Source organism: Microtus ochrogaster, assembly GCF_000317375.1.
Source record: "Microtus ochrogaster isolate Prairie Vole_2 chromosome 14 unlocalized genomic scaffold, MicOch1.0 chr14_random_1, whole genome shotgun sequence".
NCBI classification, from domain to species: Eukaryota; Metazoa; Chordata; class Mammalia; order Rodentia; family Cricetidae; genus Microtus; species Microtus ochrogaster.
Genome location: NW_004949096.1, coordinates 16,244,403 through 16,266,301, shown reverse-complemented (window position 1 = coordinate 16,266,301; position 21,899 = coordinate 16,244,403). Strand labels below are relative to the sequence as shown.

At 41.7% G+C, this 21,899-nt stretch overlaps 1 protein-coding gene across 4 annotated transcripts in view; it reads right to left on the bottom strand.

Annotated features, from left to right (window-relative positions):
* Ttc17 (tetratricopeptide repeat domain 17) overlaps positions 1 to 21,899 on the bottom strand; it is a 115,702-nt gene that overhangs the window by 10,647 nt on the left and 83,156 nt on the right. For 2 of the 4 annotated variants that reach the window (XM_005364116.2, XM_005364117.3), the window contains 4 exons: positions 21,678 to 21,831; positions 18,299 to 18,419; positions 15,644 to 15,803; positions 14,967 to 15,050 (listed from right to left, as the gene is read on the bottom strand). In XM_005364116.2, coding sequence (XP_005364173.1) covers positions 14,967 to 15,050; positions 15,644 to 15,803; positions 18,299 to 18,419; positions 21,678 to 21,831 — 519 coding nt within the window. Of the gene's footprint in view, positions 1 to 14,966; positions 15,051 to 15,643; positions 15,804 to 18,298; positions 18,420 to 19,546; positions 20,067 to 21,677; positions 21,832 to 21,899 lie in introns of those variants that run through there. The other 2 variants (XM_013352726.2, XM_026787723.1) reach the window with 1 other exon arrangement.

Genomic DNA, 21,899 nt, shown 5'->3' with positions numbered 1-21,899 from the left:
GTGTCCCTGTGCATGTATGCAAAAATACAGGTAATAAGTAAGCTGATTTTTAAGAAGAAGCAGAAGAAAAACTAAAACAACCTCATGCATATTAAACCGTGGGTAAGATGGATAAAATGGACACCCTTCTATGTAGTCTGAGCAGGAAAAAAAGAAGACACAAAACATTACAGGATTAAGAGTGGGTAGACATTACTACAGATCCTATGGATATTCAAACGGTGGTAAATCAGTAAATCAGTTCAATCATTTACACAAAAAGTATGAATTCTTTCACAGATACAACTACCAAAGATCACTGAAGAAGAGATCATCATGGCTATTTAAAACACTGAATTATAGTTTACCCCCTTAGAAAGAAAACTCCTGTCCTGAGTGAACTGTAACAAACATTCAAGAAAAAATATCAATTCTCCAAGAACTGTCTCAGAAAACTAAGGTGGGAGGAATACTTCTCCACTCAATACACATGGTCATTATTATCCTGACTCTGAACTTAACAAAAGCTTTATAATACAAGAAGTGCCGTGAGGCAAACAAAGCTTTCTTCCTCCTCTTCCTCCCTCTCCTCTGTAGCTCAAGCTGGCCTTGAGCTCATTCCCCAGCATGCCAACCTTTCCTTCTGTGACCTGTTTGCCTCAGGTATTTGGTCAGTGCCAAAAGGCTAACTCAATAGGGTTTCAGGTTTGCTATTTCTTTTAAAATAAGTAATCATTATTTATAGGTTATGTCTGTATTTGTAACTTTATCATCTTACTTCTTAGCAAATCTTGTGTTTTGGGATAACGTATTGGTGTCTTTACATAGAGAAGTTCCTGAGGGACTCCTGGATGTGAACTTTTCTTAGCTCTTTATCTTTAAATGTCTTCTTCCCTTCCTCACTGAAGGTCATATAATTCTAGGGGGTCTGTGTCCTTTCGAAACTGTCTTCTGGCTTTGACGGTGTTATCAAACAGGCTGTCACTTCAGTCACCGTCCTCTGTAGGTGATCTGTCCTCCCCAGTCTCCACAATGTCAGAAGTCCTTCATTTCCCCTCACCGCTTTATCTGGAGCACTGAAAAGTGACACGCGGTAACTAAGCCCTCAGTAAATATCTGCTCAACGAGTAGATGAATGAATTGCTGCTTTCATATTTATTAAGCTCTTTGCCTCAAGGCCAAAGCCTAATTTCATAATCTGCACCATGGTTCTGTGGCTGTGAGTTTGCAAATCACCTTGCTCTGTCGTGAGCAGGCTTCTTGTTACGTTCTGCAAATGTGCGCTGGTAAACTGAAGGGTCTGTGGGGCAAGGGAAGTTGTTCTCCCTGTTCAAATGTAATGCCACTCAGACTCATACCAGCAACAGCACACAGGGCTGCCCCTGCCCCCCACTCCTCTAGAACTAGCCTCACTGGTCCTCATCAGCAGCCAGATTGTGTTAGAAACAGGCTCCAACCCTTCAGAATTCATCCTGCAGATCTGTACTAGGAGAGGCCCAGCGCTCACCTTCTCCCACCTCTGGGTTGGGAGGACTCCCTACAGCTGTTACTCCTGGTTGACCTCAGTATTTCCTATTCCCCTTTCACCTTCTACAACAACGCAATCGGTTTTCTAAACTAAGTTTGCTCTTCTGAAACATGTGGTGTCTTTTCTGTCTCCCTGATGGCACCCTGACTGAACAAATGCTTTTAAGGTTATCTTGGTCTTTGCTGTTGGCAACTTCCATAATACTGTACCCAGTTTGGGACACATCACATGTCCTGTCTACAGACTGACTGATCTCCCTGTCTCTTTATTTAATGTTCTTGCTTTTAAGTCCACTGTTTTATGTGGAGGTGCAAAGTCACCAGTGTGCTGTTGAGGAGGAGCACCGTGGACAGAGGCCTGACTTGTGAAGAAGGGCAGCAGGTCCCAGGACCCATCAACTCTCTGGGCACAGGAGCCAGGTCATTTCTTACATGAAGCTTCTAAGTCACTCTTTAGCTTCTTCTAACACATCCATGCACTGTGCGACTAAAATCCTTAAATAATTACATTTTTAGCTTGAGGTGTTCCACTTACAGCTGGCACACACATGTAACTCCAGCACTGGGGAAGTGAAGGCGGGAATTCAGGAGTTCAAGATCACCTTCAGCTATGCAGTGAGTCTGAGGCAACCCTGGGTTACACTGGGTTCGGTTTCAAAAATACCACTCCCCAAACCCTTCTTCCTAATTAGCCTGTATTCATTCCTTTCTCATTTCATTTGATCTTCACTGTTGCTATTAAACTGTTTTTTTTTACTTTATCATGTTTAAATTTGCTTAAAATATATTATAATGGGTGTTTAGGAAGTACAAACATGGGCCAGAAAGACGGACAGCAGGTAAAGAAATTGCTGCTACGTTTGACCACCTGAGTTTGGTCCCTGGAACCCACATGATAGAAGAAAAACAACCACCAAGTTGTCAGAGAATCCCTGCATGTGCATACATTAATTACAATTACAACTTTGTAATAAAAAATACAGTGCACACATGGAATAGGAAAGCAGTGTAACACCCCCTTGTGTTCATTACTAGCTTTGCTGATCAGTCCATTTCCATCTTGTCTACACCCTCAATTACATTAAACTGAAGCAAATCCCAGTCTTTATATAGTTTTGCCAATAAATTTTTCAGAGTACTGCTGAGCTAAAAACTCATATTAAAGCCCATGACTAATAGATCATGTCTAAAACACTGCAACTTATTCTGTAATACAATCCATTATTTAGTTGGCATATTTCCCCCAATTGGATTATGAAAGTTCTGTTTTGCTTTTACAGGTTGAATAATAATTTAAGTGAGGTCCATACACTGCAATTGGTTGGCACATTCCTTATGCCTCATTCAGTCTCTGGAGTCTACCTAGTTCTTTCCTCGGCAACTATTTCTGTGAAGAAGCAGCGCTATACAACATGTAGCCATCCCTGAGCTCTTGCATGCTTCCCAATAACTCTGACCAGCATACTCTTCTGTCCCCAACATTGTCCGTCAACAGCTACCAGGGACTGGATTGGACTCAGATTTTACTTCATAGGGAGAGTGAGGGCAGGATTATTTTTAACGGTGATGTGAGCTTTCAACACTTCACATACAGTACCACTCTCTGTTTATGAAGCCACTGGTCCCCAGGGGCTGCCATATACTTGTGAGCATGGCTACACCCATTAACACACCAGGGATATCATTCCTAGTGTTTCAGTTAGAATATCCTATATAGTTTCCACATCAGTTATTTGTTTATATCAAGATACAGTGAATTTAGTAGGAAAAATGCATGTGTTATTCTATTTACATTTTCAATAAACAAGCTGTTCTCATGCACCCTAGATGAAAATTACTACAGCACATTTATTAGTTTAAATACAAGTGATAGTTCAAGTCACCATGGTCACTAATGTCGTCACTCACCTTACTCCATTCTTAGACGATGGGAGCTTATTTACACTGGCTCTGAGTTCTTCTGACATGACCTAGTTCCTGTCTTTGGGTGAGTCCTTGTGTTGTCAGACTTGGTAAAAGCTATTTGCAGGGCCTGGAGAGATGCTCAGTAGTCAACAGCATGTACTACACTTGTAGAGGATCTGAGTTCTGTTCCCAGCACCCACAGGGCAGCTCACAGCCATCTGTAACTTTAGCTGGAGGGGATCCTATGCCCTCTCTGGCCTCTATGGGTACCTGCATTCACATGGTAAACAGATTCACTCAGGAATCCATATGTACACATAGAATAAAGGAGTCTTTTTAAAAAGGCAATTTGTCCAAGGAATATACTCCCTGCAGTGTAGCAGGGAGCCTGGACACCACAGCTGAGACACTGAGGTGCTCCTCAGCACAGGCCAGGCGCTGCTGCAGCCTCCACTGTCAGCAAGGCTTATTTTACAAATGATACAGTGTAGCAGAAGCCCTCACTTATATTTCCAATTCAGGACATTTAGCAGCCCCTTTCCTACAAAACCTCTGTTATTAATGACTGCAAGACCCAAATCTGTAAGAGCATCAGAAGAAGCAGAGGCCATATACTTGTGAGCATGGCTACACCCATTAACACACCAGGGATATCATTCGTTTCAGTTAGAATATCCTATATAGTTTCCACAGACAGCTCTTGACATTGATAATAACTGATATAGAGTGAGAACTTCAAAGCACAGGTGACAGGGGAAGTCAGGTGTCTGAGATCATGCGGAACTCAACTGTTTCTGTATGACAAAGGAAACAGTCACTGTGAAGGGACACACCGTCACAAGTGGGGTTGCTGGCTGCCCAGATGGCATGGACTCTGCACCTGTGAAATGGGGCACACGGAGAGAGAACTCCCCTGTGCCATCTCACAAGGTCCAACAGGACCATGTGGCAACCTAGTATCTGATGCAGGGTGATGGTGGCAGCTTGGTGTGGTGCACGCGTGGTGGCACAGAGGAGCCTGTGTGAGGCATCTGAGCCCTGTGTGGAAAGCTCAGCTGAGTGCTGAGGGTCTGATGATGCTTATTGATCTGAACCTAGAGTGGAGTCTAATTAATGTCATCTGTTGGCAGTTGGTGATAATTAGTGGCAATGCAAACTCAATAATTCCCTAAGGAGATAATTACTGATGGGCACTTGAAGAATACTAACGGGTAATAATTATCCTAGAAGTTGAAGGCAAGAGAACACAGAGGTCTTTGTTATGCTTTGTTATGGCCATCATGAAGGAAGCACACCACGCCTGCTGTTCCTCAGCCCCATGCTAAGGTACTGGCTTCTGAGTAGGGTCCTTTGACCAGTAGTATTATCTGAGAATACAGTACCAACAAAAATCCCAAGCTTGATCCCAGACTTATGGAATATGGGGGAGGGCCACACGGACCCATCATTATGTTTTAACAAGATCATGACTCTAGTGAACCCTGAAGTCTGAGTACTACAGAAGGCTACCAATTCAGAGCTCAGGACTTTAGTCTGCGAACCTACAATGAAAGCAATGTTAGATTAATGTTTTAGCTCTTCATCCATGAAAACCTAATAACGGGTGGTAACAGGCAGCAGGGCTTATAGTGAAAATGACCCTAGTTGGTGAACTGTACCCGGACTGGGTAACTTTAATAAAACATGAAAACCCCTTAAATGGAACTTGAGGCCTAAGTTACAATGGATCATGTGATTTGTTTGTTCTTTTGGACCTTGGTAGAGAAGGGAACAGGCAGAAGATGTACTGTTTCAGCTTTGCGAGTGACATTCAAAGCTCACCTTAAGTTGCCCTTTAGGGACTACATGAGGTACAATGGGCTCCCCTTTAGGGACTACATGAGGTACAGTGGGCTCCCCTTTAGGGACTACATGAGGTACAGCGGGCTCCCCTTTATTTTAATAGTCATCTCTTCACAACACACTTTCACACTGAGTACTACGGTCATCTGTGGCCTCTTACTTCTGTTCTGTGCCTCCATTTACCCATCTTTGCTCATCCTGCACACAATGAAGAGTCTTTGTTGTGTGAGGAATCTGCAGGGGATGGAAGTCTAGGGTTTTCCTTCAGTAGCTGAGATTCCTTTGCATTCCAGTGTGACTCCTGTGAAGAAGTTGGCTGGAGTTCATTTGAAAGTGACACCCTTTTCTCTGTCTTCTAAGATTTTATTTAGTCTTTTGTCCATAGTCATTACGATAACATAACAAACAATTCTTTGGGTCACAGACGTTCTTGATTCTATGGAATAATATCCTTCATCATTGTTAGGAAATGCTTAGCTCTGACTTCTATCTCGAATGTTGCTTCTGCACTGTCCTCTCTTTTTCCTGGATTATGCTGGACTCTTTGCTGTTGTTTGTTCTTTTCTTGGGTGTGTGTCTTGTCTTTTAAGTCCTTATGTGAACTCCCTTTAAAAAATTCCTTCACCTCTTTATTCTTCAGGTTGAATATTTTCTAATAATCCATCTTAATGTGTCTCATTCCACTCCTACAACTAACCTCATGTTCCACTGTCTATTCTGACTTCCTAAAATTTACGATGATCATCATTTCTAAATGTACAGTTTGGCAGTGCTAAAGCACTCACACCGTGCACAATCAATCTTCAGGACTGTTTCATCTGCACACCCAAACTGCGTTAAACAACGGCTTCCCACCTCGGTCTCTGGCAGGCAACCATCACTGTATTACACTGTCTGCTATATGAGTGTGAGTGTTCTGATACTTAAGTGAAAACATTCTGGATTTGACTTTTTATAGCAGGCTTAGGTAGCAAAACTTCTTGAGATTTACATACGTCATAAAATGTGGCAGAAATCCCTTCCTTTTTAACGGCTGACTCATTGTATTTATATACATTTCCTTTGTCCACTCATCTTTAGACGGGCATTTATACTGATCCTACTATTTGGCTACGTAGAAGAGAACAGTCAAACACAAGTGTACAAGTATTTCCTTGAAATGATGCTTTCAATTGCTTTGAATATGTACCAAGAAGTGAAGCTGCTGATTCCCTGGCCACGTCTGTCTTTCAGAAGACCTATGATACTCCCCCCTCCCACAGCAACAGGAAGATTTTATGTTCATACCACCTCCATTTTTTACAATTCTTCTTCATCCTTACTAACATTTCATTTTTATCATTTTTCCTAAAGGATGTGAGGCCACTTCTATTGTGGAATATTAGTTTAAGATGTGTTGCATTTGTTTGTGCTTTGGAATATCTGATGCAAAATTGTTGCATTTTTTATGTTGCATTTATTTAATTCTGTAAAGCTGTCTTACTTTGCCTGATTAAAACATTAATAAAGAGCTGAACAGCCAATATCTAGTTAGGAGAGGGACAGGCAGGGCTGCCAGGCAGAAGGAATAAATAGAAGGAGAACTCTAGACTCAAAAGAACAGGGAGAAGTGAGAAAAGGAGAGGAGGATGCCAGGAGCAGTTACCAGCCACCAGCCACCAGCTACTCAGCACTAGCCACCCAGCCAACCACGGAGTAAGAAGGAAAGAAAGATATATAGAATAAAGAAGGCAAAAGCCCAGAGGCAAACCTGTTAAAGAGAAACTGGATAATTTAAGTTAGAAAAGCTGTCTAAAAACAATCCAAATAAAGGCCAGACATTCATAAGTACAAATAAGTCTCTGCATTTATTTGGAAGCTGGGTGGCGGGCCCCCAAAGAAGAAATAAAAAATCAACTACACACTTTGGTTAGAGTTTGCCTTTCTGACTGGTAATGCACAATACTTTTCTCATGATTTTAGCCATTGCATACTAACACTTCAGATATGGTTACTTAAACCCTGTGCACATTTTTAGGTTGAATTTTTAGCATTTATTATTGAATGGTGTTGTAGGAAGGCTACTTGTTTGTTCCTGGCTGCTCAGCCCCGAAATAACCACACAAAAACTGTGTTAATTAAATCACTCCTTGGCCTATTAGTGCTAACTTCTTATTGGATCACTTTTACATCTTAATTTAACACATTTCTATTAATCTGTGTATCACCAAATGGCTGTGGCTTACTGGCAAGGTTCCCTCCGGCACCTGTCTCTGTGGGGCTACAAGGTTTCTCCTTGACTCTGCCTACTCTCTCTGTATATATCTCTTCCTGCCTGGCTATATTCTGTTAAGCCATTGGCCAAAAAGCAGCTTCTTTATTCATTAACTAATAAAAAGCAACGCATACACAGAAGGACTTCCCACATCAAATGGTAGAACTTTTTTGATATGCTTTGGACATTACGCTATCAGATGGATGATTTGACAGTATTGCCTCCCATTTCACAGCCTGCTTCCCATGCCAGTGACACACCGAAATCTTTTAGTCATGTGGAGCCTGGGATCTCTTTTATTCTTCTGATTCCTGTGCTCCTGGTGTCACAACCAAGAACCCTTTGCCATGCCCAGCATCAGCGTTCCATGGATTCTCCCAAGAATCATGTAGTTTTGGCCTTTGAGCCACTCTGAGTTCAGCTATATGTAAGAGTTGAGCTTCAGCTTTCCCCATGTGGATTACCATCTCCTTCAAGCCATTTGTCACCCTGACTTCTGGGCTTCCATTGTTTGGTCTCATTTTATGACCATGCAGTAAATTCTTAGTTTCAGTTTTTATGATTCTCAGTCCCCAAAAGTCCATTTAATTTTTTCTCACAGATTCCAGTTCTCCATAGAGAAAATATTCCAATCCTATTCTACTTTCCTTCTGTCTTCTTGAGCATACTGATTACTGAGATTTTTAAAGTCCCTGTCTTAACTCCAGAGCCTAGATCATCTGCAGATGTACATCCACAGTCTCTCCTTTCCCATGCACAGCTAGTATGATTTAGTGGAGGGGTTGACCTTTGCACCACAGGAGCTCCAGATGAGTTGATCTTTTTTCAAATGACAAATTTTATTATAAGATTTAATGTTCATACTTGAAAATATCATTTTCTTCGCATTTATTCATCCATTCATTTGTTCACGATTTAATTAATGTGTCTGTATGCATGCACACATGCTGCAACACTCGCGTGGAGGTCAGAAAGCAGCTTGAAGGGCTTGGTTCTCTCCGCCTACCATGTGGGACCTGGGGGGGGGGGTCAAACTCAGGCCATCAACCTTGGTGGCCTGTGCTGACGCAAGGTTATCTTCTTACAGAGAACTTCTGTCTTCTCACACGGTGTGTGAGCACTGGCCTGCTTAATTCAATCACTGGGAGCTGAGTTTTGGCTTCTATACCACAGTGCAAAGGCTCCTCTCTGATTGGGTCGTTCTTAAAGGCACAAATCTTCAGATGGTCCAAATGAAATCCTGGGATATTTATCAGGAGCCCCTGACTTCAATGGTGATTGAAAGCTCAAATTCTTGCCTCCATAGTTGGCAAGATCATCTCAAACTTTCCCATGGATTTTGTCTTAGCTTCCCGTCCTTGTGCTTTGTTGTTCAGTTTGCCAGAGAACTGTTGAGAGCGCTGAGACCAGGAACCCACTCTTCTCCCAGAGAGCACCAGTTTCTCTCTGGCCAAAGGGCTCCCGAGCCTGTGGGTTTGTCTGACTCACCACCCTCCTGTACAGTAGTTAAAATGGAATACTTTATAGTTTCTAACCCTTCTGAATATCTCTATCATTTTCTCTGCTCCTTCATTAACCCTTTCTTCTGTTACATTTATGCTAAGCCAAGAGATACTGACTTTTCTTCCTTTTAGGAGCGCCTTAGAAATGAAGTTTGAAAAACGCTTTCCTGTTGTAATAGGAGCAGCGGGGCTGCGTCCCCAGCACCCTAGCCGCTTGGCTAGCTTATGCCCCAAAATAATTACACGGACACTGTATTCTTTTAAACACTGCTTGGCTCTTTAGCTCTAGCCCTTACTAGCTAATTCTGATATCCCGATCAACCCATCTCTAATAATCTGTGAGCACCGGTCTTACCGGGAACATTCTAGCCTACGTCTGTCCGTCCTGGGTCGGAGCTTCATCGCCTGTGCCTCAGAGAGCAGAGCTATCCCCGCATCCGCCCAGGAGCCGGGAGCAAGGCGTCTCTCTGAGGTGTCTGCCCCCGAGAGGAGAACTGTCGAGTCTGAGCTCACTTCCTCTTCCTCCCAGCATTCTGTTCTGTTTACTCTTCCCACCTATGTTTTAACCTATGAGACCAAGCAGTTTCTTTATTGCTTAAACCAATGAAATCAACAGATTGATATATGACACTCCCACATCACTTTCCCTCTAGTGTCAGTTGAAACTATACCCATCCACTTTGTTTACAGTGTTCATGTGAATTTGTTAACCTCTTCCCATACTGCATGCGAATTCCGAGTCAATCTGGAAATGTTCGCTACATTCAGGCCACACAAAGACCCTACATTCTATTTGTACTTACATGAGATCCATTTTTAGATGAGTTTAAGTCTCTGATCCACTCAATATTTATCTTGGCGTATGTGTAAGGAATGGATTTAATTTTTACATTTTTCCTACCCAGCATAAAACATGTATTTCTCTGCACTGGGGAGGGGGTGTCTTTATATGCTAAACTGCCACATGCAATTAGCTTTCCGTCCTTTATCATCAGTCTGCATATTCATGCACCACCATTAAACAGTCTTAATTAAGGACTTCATGTATGTTTAATATGAGGTTAAATCCTCCTCGTCTCCCAACTGTTCTTTTTCACAGTCTCCCTGGTAATTCTTCATTGTTCACTCTTATGAATAAACTTACAATTAGCCTGTCTGCTGCTGGGGAAAACACAGCACTTTTATCATTAGTGCTAGAATCACGAATTAACTTAGGAAGAACGAACGTTCTTAGGCTTTAGGGACTTTACACTCAGGACTATGGCTGTATTTTTCCATTTGTTATATCTTTCAGCATTGTTTTATATTTTCCCTCAGTTTTAGAAATTTTTTATAAGTTTACAATTTCTTCATATCTATATGAAAGCCCCCCGTTTTAAATATTTTTACTTATTTTAGTTTAGCCCTAATGTCCTAAGTGATTTCAAACTTCAGAATGCCGTAGATGTTGAATCAATACATGACCCTCTTTCTTATGCACTTGAGAAGAACATGGTCCTGTCACTGCTAGACAAATTGTTCTGCACCTCGGTCACCTGGGTCAAGTGTACAACTGTTCATTTTCCTGCTCATTTTACAGTTATTATGTAACGTGTATTAAAATCTACCTAGATGAAAAGTACGGCTACTTTTTTTTTTAAAGGTAAGTCACGGTATATATTTTGGAGCTATGTGAATTAGATACAGTTAATAGGGCTCATCTACATTGAATTGATTAGATTCCTATGGCTGTACCAAATTGACTCAAGCTTAGTAATTTAATGAAACAGAAATATGTTATTTGCACAGTACTGGGGACAAGAATCCTAGATCAGTATTACTGCGAATACGTGATCAGCAGGGCTGAGCTCCCCACATAGGACTGAGGGGAGGATCATCTCCTGCCTCCTACGACCTCTGGTGCTGGTCAGCACTCTCTGGGGATCATATCTCTTCTACTTATGTCCCTGTGGTCATGGTAGCACAGGCTCATCTATCCTCCCTCCTGGAAGACCACCTGTGGGTGCATGAAGTCTTCCTATATAAACTAGGAAAACCTTTCCATCTCTCAGTTCTGAAAATCTTACCTGCCAATACCTCCTCTAATCTAAGGTAACTTTCATAGACTCTGGAATTCAGGCATACACGTCTTTTGGGGGTTATGGTCCAGTTTACTATAGATTCCTTTATTTTTATGAAATACCACTTAAACTCCATTAATGCTTTTTATCTCAATGTCTCCTTGATATAAGTATCCAGTGATACCTAATTCTTTTTTGTCACTTTGTATGATGTCATTTTCCTATACTTTTAACTTTTCATATTCAAATATTTAAAGTGTCTCTTCTAAGTAGCACATGGCTGGGTTTAAAAGCCGATGTACATGTGACTTACATGTCTGTCTTTGTACCCACCTCCTGATGCATCTGTCAGTCACCTCCCGACTCATCTGTGTCTGTATTATGTTTGATGCTTTCTGTGCTCTTACCTTTCTTGACTTCCTTGAATTTAATCAGATACTTTTATGCTATTGCATTTTCTTTCTACTAAAATGTATCTTAAAATAATTTTGGTAGTTAGCCTATGACTTAAAACATACATTTTAAAAACATGTAAATCATTACTCTTATACTCTGATTGACACCAGTTAAGCTGTGGTACTCTGAACCCCATTCAGTCCCTATGGAACTGCTGTTGTGTATTTTATATGGTTACAAGAGTGAGTTGCTCAGGTACTACAGTCATTGTTTTGAATATTCATTGTGCATTTCCATCTTAACTTTTGGTGTTCATTTCTTACATATCATATTTCTACCTGAGATATTTTTATACAGATCTCCCTTTACATTTTATTTCAGTTTAGATATACTAGTGGAGAAGTCCCTTAGTTTTTGATAACCGAACACATCTTGATTTTTCTTCAGCTTCTGAAGGGTGCTTACGCTGGCACAGAATTCTGGGCTTGCCACTTTCTTTATGCAGCACTGTGATGGCTTCTTATTTTTCTTCACATTCCTTTCTTCTTCTATATAAGCATAAGATCTTCAAATTAATTAATCAGTACACAGATCTTACCTTTTATATATGCCCCTACCCAGTCTATTTTTTGACAGTGTAGCAAACCTGTATTTTCAGAGGATGGCAGGGTCTCCATAGAGCATCTTAGCTGTGCAGGTAGACACCATGCTTGACACTAGGCCCTTCTACCAGTGCTGCTATGGCCATCGAGGTTGTCCAGAGCACAATCTATCAGACGGGGTACATGGGAGCAATAGTCTCTGCAAGCTCATCACCATTTGCATGTGGAGTTTATATTCATCCTCAACTCAAGGCTCATAGTTTTTTTCCTAAAAAATTTATTCTTTTGACTTTTGGAATTGAGTCTTTGTTGAAAACCCAGCAACACGAGTCTATTCTGAATACTTTTAGAGATAGGTGAGATGGCTCAGTAGAAAGAGGCACTGTGCACAGGACTGAATACCTAAGTTTGACCCCAAGACCCCACAAGGTGGCAGGAGTCAATTCCTAAAGAAAGTTGCTGTTAACATCTACATAGGTATGATGTACATGTCTGAACTCAAAATACACACACACACACACAAACACACAAGAGAGAGAGAAACTAGTAATTAAAAATATAATGCTAATAGAATATATTTTAGAATTGGCTATCTTAAACTCCAAAAGTAGATGGGAGTTTTTTATTTTAGCTTTTATTATTATTTTAATCTATTAATTATATTTATTTATTAGACAGGCTCGTTTTATGTAGTTTATTTACTGAGACAAGGTCTTTCTACATAAGCTCTGGCTGGCCTAGTGGATTTGCCTTTTCAAAATACAGTTTCAAACTTTTTTCTTTTAGGAATGTTTTTATAAATTATAATTTTAATATTTGCTTTGGTTCATTTCTTTAGGACTCCTATTTAATGGGTAATGGGTCTTTTTCTTTCTTTTATAGCTAGCTTTTTAACTTTTACTTTATTTCTTATTTAAAAAAATTTTTTTTTGGCATTTTCTGTATTGGGGGTGGTGCTTCTGGTTTGTATTTTTGAAACAAGGGCTTACTGTCTAGTCCATGTTGGCCTTGACCTCACTATGTAGCACAGAATGCTTGCAAGCCTGTGGTTCTCCACCTGCAGCTCTGCCTCCTTTTGATGAAAAGAATGATCCTGTTTGTGTTCTGTCTTTCTTGGGTATTATCCAGCATGCTTGCTTGTGTCTTCTCTTGTCTTCATCTGGAAATAATTTCTTTCACTTGGAATTCTTTTGGATATGCCATTGCTTATCCTTCAAACCCCCCCCCCCCCTTGCCAGCAATCTCATTTTCTAGCTCTCCCAAGCCTAGCTAACCTGTTCTTCCAGACTTGCTGGTTCACAGTGGGAGTCCAAGGCTCAGTTCCACCAGCTGTGGGCTCCTTATTGCCCTCCAGATCCCAGCATGGGCTCGGCCTGGGCTCCTCATCGTCCTCTAGACCAGCAGACTCTAGTCCTATCCTCAGTGAGCTCACTCACACTTGTGAGTGTCTCTAAATGAATACAAAGATCTGTGGACACCTGCTTTGTGTAGTACCAATAGTAACTCAGAAGCATCTTCTCCTGTGCAGGATGGAGTTGTTCTGAAGTGGGGCGATCTCTCCTGGAGACTGAACTGCTGTGTCAGGAGATAAGTAACAAGGATTCTCTCTTGTTTATTAATACAGAATAATTTGCTTGAATAAGTATCATTGTTAATTCTTTTGAATCAGTTTCTTTGTCATACAATATGCCATTTTAATTAGACATGTTTTACAGAAAAATGAGAACTTGCTAAGTCTTATTTAATTTTATCCTGTCATGTTTTCTTCTATTCTTTTTGATGATCTCTTTCATATTTTTTCCTTCCTGCACCTCCCTTTTTCCCCAATCTATCACCATCTCTTCTGTTGGCTGGCATTCAGGGTGAGAACCCTGTCTTCACACCCTGTGCTAACCTCTCCCTGCATTTTTAGTTTTGCTGTCATCTTGATTCATAGTCAGGTGTTTCATGTTATTTTTTAGATTCATGCCAAGAAGGCTAGACTAAACCATGTTTTTGACCCCTGCAGGATCTCTCTGCTGTGTGGTTTCTGCTGGGCCTTGGTGCCCCTGTGTGGTGGCCCCGAGTCTGGGTCACTGCCACTCCTGTGTGGCAGCCCTGAGTCTGTCTACCTTCCTGTCAGGTAAGAGGACTTACTTCTGTGAACATATTGGGAAATGACTATCTGAGCCTGCCTTCTGCCTCCATTTCCCATGTGCCTTCTATGTTGATCTCAAGCACTTTTGCGATTTTTTACTTATTACTCTTTACATTTGGGTCTGTAGATCACATCCGTGCCCCACTTTCACTATATATGGACAATTCCCATGTGTGATACGCAAAGGAAGGCAGTTGTTGCTACATCTGTCATATCCACACTCAAGTGACTTGCTTTTCTTAATCACTGTTATAAATAACCTCTTTAATATCAGACAGCACCAGAGAGATTCTTAGCTACAAAGTAATCAAATTAAAAATATAACTTCTTCTTAAGGTAGAAGAGTCATCTCTTCAGATCAGAGATTCGAGCCACCCTCTCTGAGCTGGAGGGAAGCAGTACTGCAAACGTGCTTCAGGACTGCAGGGAAAAAGCTACTTTACAAGGTATTTCCTGTCAGTAGTGTATCCGGTCTCACTTCCTGTGCCAGGTCCCCGAACTCCCAACAGCTCCTCTCCACCCAGGCAGAGGAAAGGAGACACTGCTGACGGGGCACACCTCATCCCAGATGGTAAAGACGGGTGGAAGAGAGGGAAAGTGGTGATGGAGAAGCTATGAAAGTGAACGAGACAGCCTGAGTGGGGATACTTCACCCTGGGCCTCTGGCCTTGCTAGTCACAGATAAAAGAGGCAAGAGACATGTGGGAACCAACTAAGAAGTCTTAGTAGTCCAACAATCTACTAGCCACTTGGGAGACTTACTTTTTCCAACACCTTGGCGATTCGGGTGCCAATCTGTTCAAGTGACTGCTGTGGATACTGGTCTTTGCCGAGATTCTGTAGTACCTGGAACAGAAGGAGATGGCAGGTGACAGGGCTAAAATGAGACCAGATGTGGATGCTGCTGGCGCTTCTGAGATGGGTGGTGGAGCATAACATCAGAATACTTTTCTGGGACCTTGCTTTGCATCTGCTCGGAGCCAGTCTATGAAAGACACTCTTCAGGTGACTGACAGCCCATGGCCCTCTCCCACGTAATAAAAATTATAGACACATAAAGCAGTCATCACAGTTCCGTCCTAGGGACTGAAAGGAATTGGGCTCAGCCAAAAGCCACACAATTCAGGGCCAAAAAAGGAAGGAAGGAAGGGAGGGAGGGAGGGAGGGAGGGAGGAAGGAAGGAAGGAAGGAAGGAAGGAAGGAAGGAAAGAAGACATGTGCACATACCCCTCCCCCTGTATATATACATAATTTAAAAAAGAACGAACGAACGAACGAACGACAGAAAGAAAGAAAGAAAGAAAGATAGATAGGTAGGTAGATAGATAGATAGAAAGAACGAACGCCAAAAAGAAAGAGCGAGTGAGCAAAAAGAGCCCTGGCCACATCAAAACTGTGAGGCTAACATTTCAACAGCCCGAACAAGGCTGAGTACTCACCTCTGTTAGCTGGCTCTCACCCGTGTAGTGCAGGCTGGCTCTGTTGGACACTCCATGTAAGTGGTCGAGGGTATGCATGCTCGTGGGGAGATTGCCATTGCACAGTGGTTCCATTGCTGGCTGCTGTATAGGTGTGGCAAAGTCTATGTGCTCTGTGATGCTGGAAAATGAAGATGACCACATCAGAAAATCCAAGTAGGTAGAGACAGCTCTAACAATCAGCGGATCTAATTCTATATGGCACTCCCTCACCAGGGAGGGCTTGGAATTAGTGGGTGTTCCTTTTAGGAAACAGAGTAAGACACACAATGGTTCCTCTAGCCTGCTTTTCCTTAACTTGCATAAGCACCCTTATGCTCAAAAAAAGGTCATTTATGAGACAGTAAATTTTATGCAGACCCAGATGGACACTCATTGTATTCAGTATCAAATACAAGTATTTCACTTCATGACCTCAAGAAGTTATTTTTTAAATTATAATTTTGAATTTGTATATATACATGGGGGAGGGGTATGTGCACGTGTGCAGGTGACCAGAGGGCACAGATATCCCTGGAGCTGGAGTTACAGGTGGCTGTAAACCATCAATATGGATGCTGGAAACTGAACTCTGGCCTTCTAGAAAAGAAGTACATGCTCTTGAATATACAATCATATGCTCTATATATGGTAATTTGGCACTAACAAATTTTACTTTGCTCATGTACTTGTAGCATCATTTTTCCTTCAACACATCTTAAGATTTATTTTTTTTTTGATGTTTACATTGGAGATTATCTCAACAATATTTATGAATTTTCTAACAAAGTGTACGCTTCCATTTCACTTTTAATGAATTATTTCAAATGTATTTTATTTGTTAGATTAGTAAAAAAAAATTTTACTTTGCAACTTAAATTTAAAAATTTTAACTTACATTTGGGAAACATTTATTGCTCCATGATTATCTATCTCACACCTGTTGTATATCAGATACCACGAGTACAGCAATTAAGCAAACACAAGCAGTCCCAGTTGTTATGTTACTCATGTCTGAGAAGGGGTAGGATTATAGCTATGACAAGTTATAAGACATGCAATAATGAAAATGTGCCCGAGAGGGTATTTATCTCCTCTGTACCATGAGGAGGGTGGTTACGACAGCTTTCCTGAGACAGCAGAGCTCAAAAAGTCTTTGTGTGAAGCCTATGACTGAGGGGCATGGGCAGAGCAAGAAGAACTCTCAGTAGGGACAGAGATTGCCAGGCAAGAGGCCTAATGAGGTGACTGCATGCACCTGTGTGGCAGCAGAGTCACTCTGGAAGAGCAGTGTGGAGGCACTTCTGAAAAGTTATCGGGAAGTAAAAATAGTAAGAATTGGTAATAGACAAGGCTTGAGGGATGAAGGGAAATAATTTTAAGGATGATAGCCAGGTCTCTGGCCTGCACATGGCTGAATTTATTTCTGAAAAATATGAGCTGGAGAGATGGCTCACTTGGTGTGGAAAGGCCTTCTGTTAATGTGTTGCTTTTATTGGTTAATGAATAAAGAAACTGTCTTGGCCTGTGACAGGGCAAAAGAACAGAGCTAGGCAGGGAAAACTAAAATGAATGCTGGGAGAAAGGAGGCAGGGAGCAGTGAAAAGCCATGGAGCCACTGGAGACAGATGCTGGGAATTTTGCCTGGTAAGCCATAGCCTCGTGGTGATACACAGATGAACAGAAATGAGTTAAATTAATATGTAAGAGTTAGCTAATAAGAAGCTAGAGCTAATGGGCCAAACAGTGATTTAATGAATACAGTTTCTGTGTGGTTATTTCGGGTCTAAGCAGCTGGGCAGCTGGGAAGAACACGCGACCTCCAGCAGCCTTCACCAGCACTCACTGGTTAGGAGCACACACCAGCTGCTCACACCAAGTGGCTCATAAGCTCCTGCAACCTCCACTCCACAGGACTCTATGCTGTTGTCTGAACTACATGGCCACCTTCATTCACACATGTACAGATCCAGATCCATACATATACATTATTAAGAAATAAAAATGAATCGTTAAAAAATGCAAAATGGAGAAACAAAATCAATTTTTTTAAAAACAATGGATGCTGCGCAAGAAAAGTGTTTTCTTGGGATGGTGGCTATAAATAAATCTGGGGCTTTGAAGAGTGGTCTGGCCTGGAAATTTGGGAGGGCTCATCGCCATCTGTTGTGAAGGAAGTTCTAGGAGCAGTCACTCTGACTGAGAAACAAGAAGGGGAGCAGATCTAGGGCACAGCAACACTTCAGGACAGGAAGTCTGCACAAGTCCCCTTGTTTACTGTCTCTTCACAGGTGCTGGGACATCTCCATTTGCCCCACTTCCCCTGAACATGCACCACATCTGTACAGTGGGCTCTGTATTCCTAGAGCGAAGGATCTGGTCTTCAATGTGACCTGTGCTACACGAGACTTCTGGTAGCTTGCAAAGTGCGGATGAAGACGGCCTGCGGTTCACCCACTGCTCTTTGCATGGACTGAGCCCATCTAGGCTGTGGGCGGGTAGTAATGGTCATTCTCTGTTGACCACAGTGCCGGAAAGATGGCTCTGCCAGGTACCATTGACACACACGACATCACCCTGTGGTTCACGGCTGTGGTTTGTGGGTAAGGAAATTCCATGAACATCAAAGATACTCACTCAATGTTTTTTGAAGAAACTGCCAGCCAGGTGCTCACAATGGCAGTTAGCTCTACCCAGCGAAGTTTGAGGCATTCATCTGGACTGGGCCATCCCAAACTCTGGTAGTCACGCTTTTTTCCTGGAAGGAAAGGATGTCATGAATGGACACAGTACAAAGGAATGCCGTTTTCCCTATTGATGACACAACCCAAACTGGCATGTTTGAGTTCTTGTCTTTAGAATGGGCACCAGTGACAAACAGATCTAATTAAAATTTTATTATTCATGGTAATGGAAATAAAAATCCTCGCTGAATAAAATCTTCTCAAAGATAATGAAATAAAACTTGTCTCCTTTGTTGTACTTGAAGTTGGTCAACATGAAGTACGAATTAAGATCCTCTTAGACACTAACAATCTTATCACTTTTAATTTTTACCCTTCTGGGTTTGGATTTTTATGAGGATAACTTTGACTTAATGGAAACAGGTATCTTTAGAGTTGGCATCTAGCCCTGGCACTGTGGCAGTGTGGGCTGGATGCTTTGTTGTAAGGATACTGTAGTGCACTGGAGGCCATTTTAGCAGCACCTATCAACCCATGAGAATTCAGTAGCACAGCCTCCCCAGGAAATATCGTCACATACTGCCAAATGTTCTATGGGTGCAAACTGCCCCGAGTAGACTCACTGCTACAAAGAAAAGTGTCAGGATGGGATCTATGACAGTGTAAGGTCATAATTTATTCCACGAGTGTTTTTCGTGTGTGTTCAGAAGCTGAATTCTATGTTTGCAGCTCTCAACCTCACTAGACTTTGTTCCTTACAACTCACAGGAGGAAGCAGCCACAGTTCTCTGGCTGGGGGGGGGGGCACAGAGCTGGAACCTAGACACAGGTTACTTGACTCTAACACACACGAGTCCAGTTCCTGTGCTAGTAAAGTCACCACCTTTTTAGCCTGAGTCATTCACTTTACATCATGCCCCGAGAACGAGCAAAACCAAGTCTTATCTGATGGGCTTCTGATGGGGGCAACAGGACGGAAAACCTTAATTCTACTTAGCACTTTTTACACTGTAGGTGTTTACCAGCAAGAGAAAACATTTGAAGTTCAGGCAGGAATTTTAGATTCAGATTTTAATAAAGCAAAAAAGAACAGTTTGGAAGAATTTCAAATTAACTTTAAATAAAGAATACATTTCACAATAAAGCTCATTTTCTTTTTGTAGTTAAGAAATTCACTTGAAAAATATTTATTGAGCACCGATTATAAGGGTCTGGGAACTGTGTAACACAGGGGTACACATATGAAGAGGCAGCCTGCTCTGCAGCTCACAGGCTAGTGAGGAAGGCAAACATGAGCACACTGTTACACCGTACAGCGCAGTGCCTGAGAAGGAACCCAAGAGTTGCACAAATGAAAGAGCAACTAATTCTGTCTGAAGGTAGCAAGGGAGGAATGGCATTTGACTTTAAAGTTTAAGGGTGAGCGCCACAGAGGTGGTATAAGGGCATAAAGGCAGAGGGGACAGCATGTACAAAAGCATAGATAAAATAAGAGCATGGCTGTTTCATGGTAGCGTTGAAGGGTGGAGAGAGGCTGGTTTATAAAGGGTCTTGAATGCCACACTAGGAAGTCTGCACTTTATCTTGTAGGCAGTGGGAAACTTCGAGCCCACATCTCTCCATCTTGTTCACAAGGATATCATAAGAGGATTTTAAAATCCTTGCTGAAATCCAGTTACATTATGTCTATGGCACTTCCCTGGTCTTCCAGTTTAGAAGCCCTAGCCAAAAAAGGAAATGAAATGAGTTCAATGTTATTATTAGCAGTTAGTGTATCTACTATGGCTCACAATGATCTCCACTCCTCCCCACAGGTTTACAGACATTTGCTCAATAATTTGCTTTAGAACTTGGACATGATTTACTGGAAGGCTATTAGCTGGCAGTGGACAGAATCCATACTGATTTAAACTGGGCTACTAACCCCCTGTAGTATTTTTGCACCCTCTCCATCCTGCATTCTCTTTTAAGAACAGTACGTACCTTCATGATTTGCAAGTACCTTCAATGTTCCACTAGAACCTACCAAGCTGAGATCATTTGAAACTGCTTAAGTGGGACCATGGTGTAGCTCTGAAGCAGTGGAGCTATCTAATACGAGCAAGGTCCTCACTTCAATCCCCAAGCACAAGCAAGCAAGCAAGTAAGTAAGCACACACCTGCCCAGATGTTCTCATATAATCTCAGCTATATCAGCTTTAAAATTCCCTTTGTAAGGTTTCTTTAAAGTAATACAGGATCATTAGAAAATGTCTGTGAAATGAACAGCTACAGAGAAGAAACTACAAATGGTCTACAGTTTTCTCAGGACCCACAGAGAACATCTGCAGGACTCTGGTCACCTGCTTCTACACACGTGTCAACACACTTGCTTGATAGGCCAAGTGCAGTTGACCTAAGAGGCCATCAACTCTACGGGATGGACTACTTCAGACAATTTATGACAGAAAAATCCTGCCAACTATTACATATAGTCAGTGATATCCACATACAACTATACATACTGTGACAAGCATCTCATGTATTAGAGACATTGAAATATGAAAAAATAACAGTTGACGAAACACAGTGTGTTTAACTCTCAAATTGGAAACATCCTTATGCCATTGATAAACTGTCTTTACTCATTTGCTGTGCTGTGTTTCTCTGGTGTACAGCAGATGCCACAGACATGCAATATTTAGGCTGCTTATCAGCTGTTACTATAAGGAGCCCCCTGTAATCAACATCTCTGCCTACATGTCTTTGGTGACTACAAGGCAACTCTCCTAGAGTGTGTTAACAGAAGAAGAATAATTGGTGCGTTCTAAATTCCTCTGGCTCATCTAGCCAAACTAACCGCAGGGTTGCTCTGCTGGTTTTTATTTAGAGACAATGTGGCAACCACAAGTTTCATGTCTACATTTACTCTCCCATAGTTGCTACTGACTGGACATATCTTACTAAGGTGCACCCTGGGCTTGGACAATATATTCTATTATATATATTCTAATATTGCCCTCTGCTTTAGTCAGCACATTTAACCAGATAAATAAGACAGATTTTAATGAGTTGAATTTCAGTCTAAGATAGTAAAAATATTCCTTTAAAAGGGAATATTATGTTTTTAAAAGAAGAATTCTATCACCACCATTTAACTACTGGGGGAGAAAGAGTCACCTGGGTGTATGACAGTGGCCTTTAACCCAAACAGTTAATGCTTAAAAATCAAAGAATTTCTTATATGGTCCTTTTATCGTCTCATCTGAACTGCTCTAAGTCACAGAACACATTCCTTGTGAGAGAGACAGTGGCTTGAAAGGAGAACTGAGATCTGACACATCCTCACTTACCTTGGGGTCCCGGAGATGCCACCTTCGGGCCAGTGATCTCTAAGTTTGCTTGGTAACGCTGTCCACTTTCCACCTGATTGGACTCTACTTTTTTCCCAGGAGGTTTTTTATAATCCCCTTTGGGTTTCTTTACACGTTTGACCTGGAATGTGATCTGGAAATCAAAAACGTCAGAAAAAAATTGAGACCAAAGAATGAATCTGGCCGGGCGGTGGTGGCGCA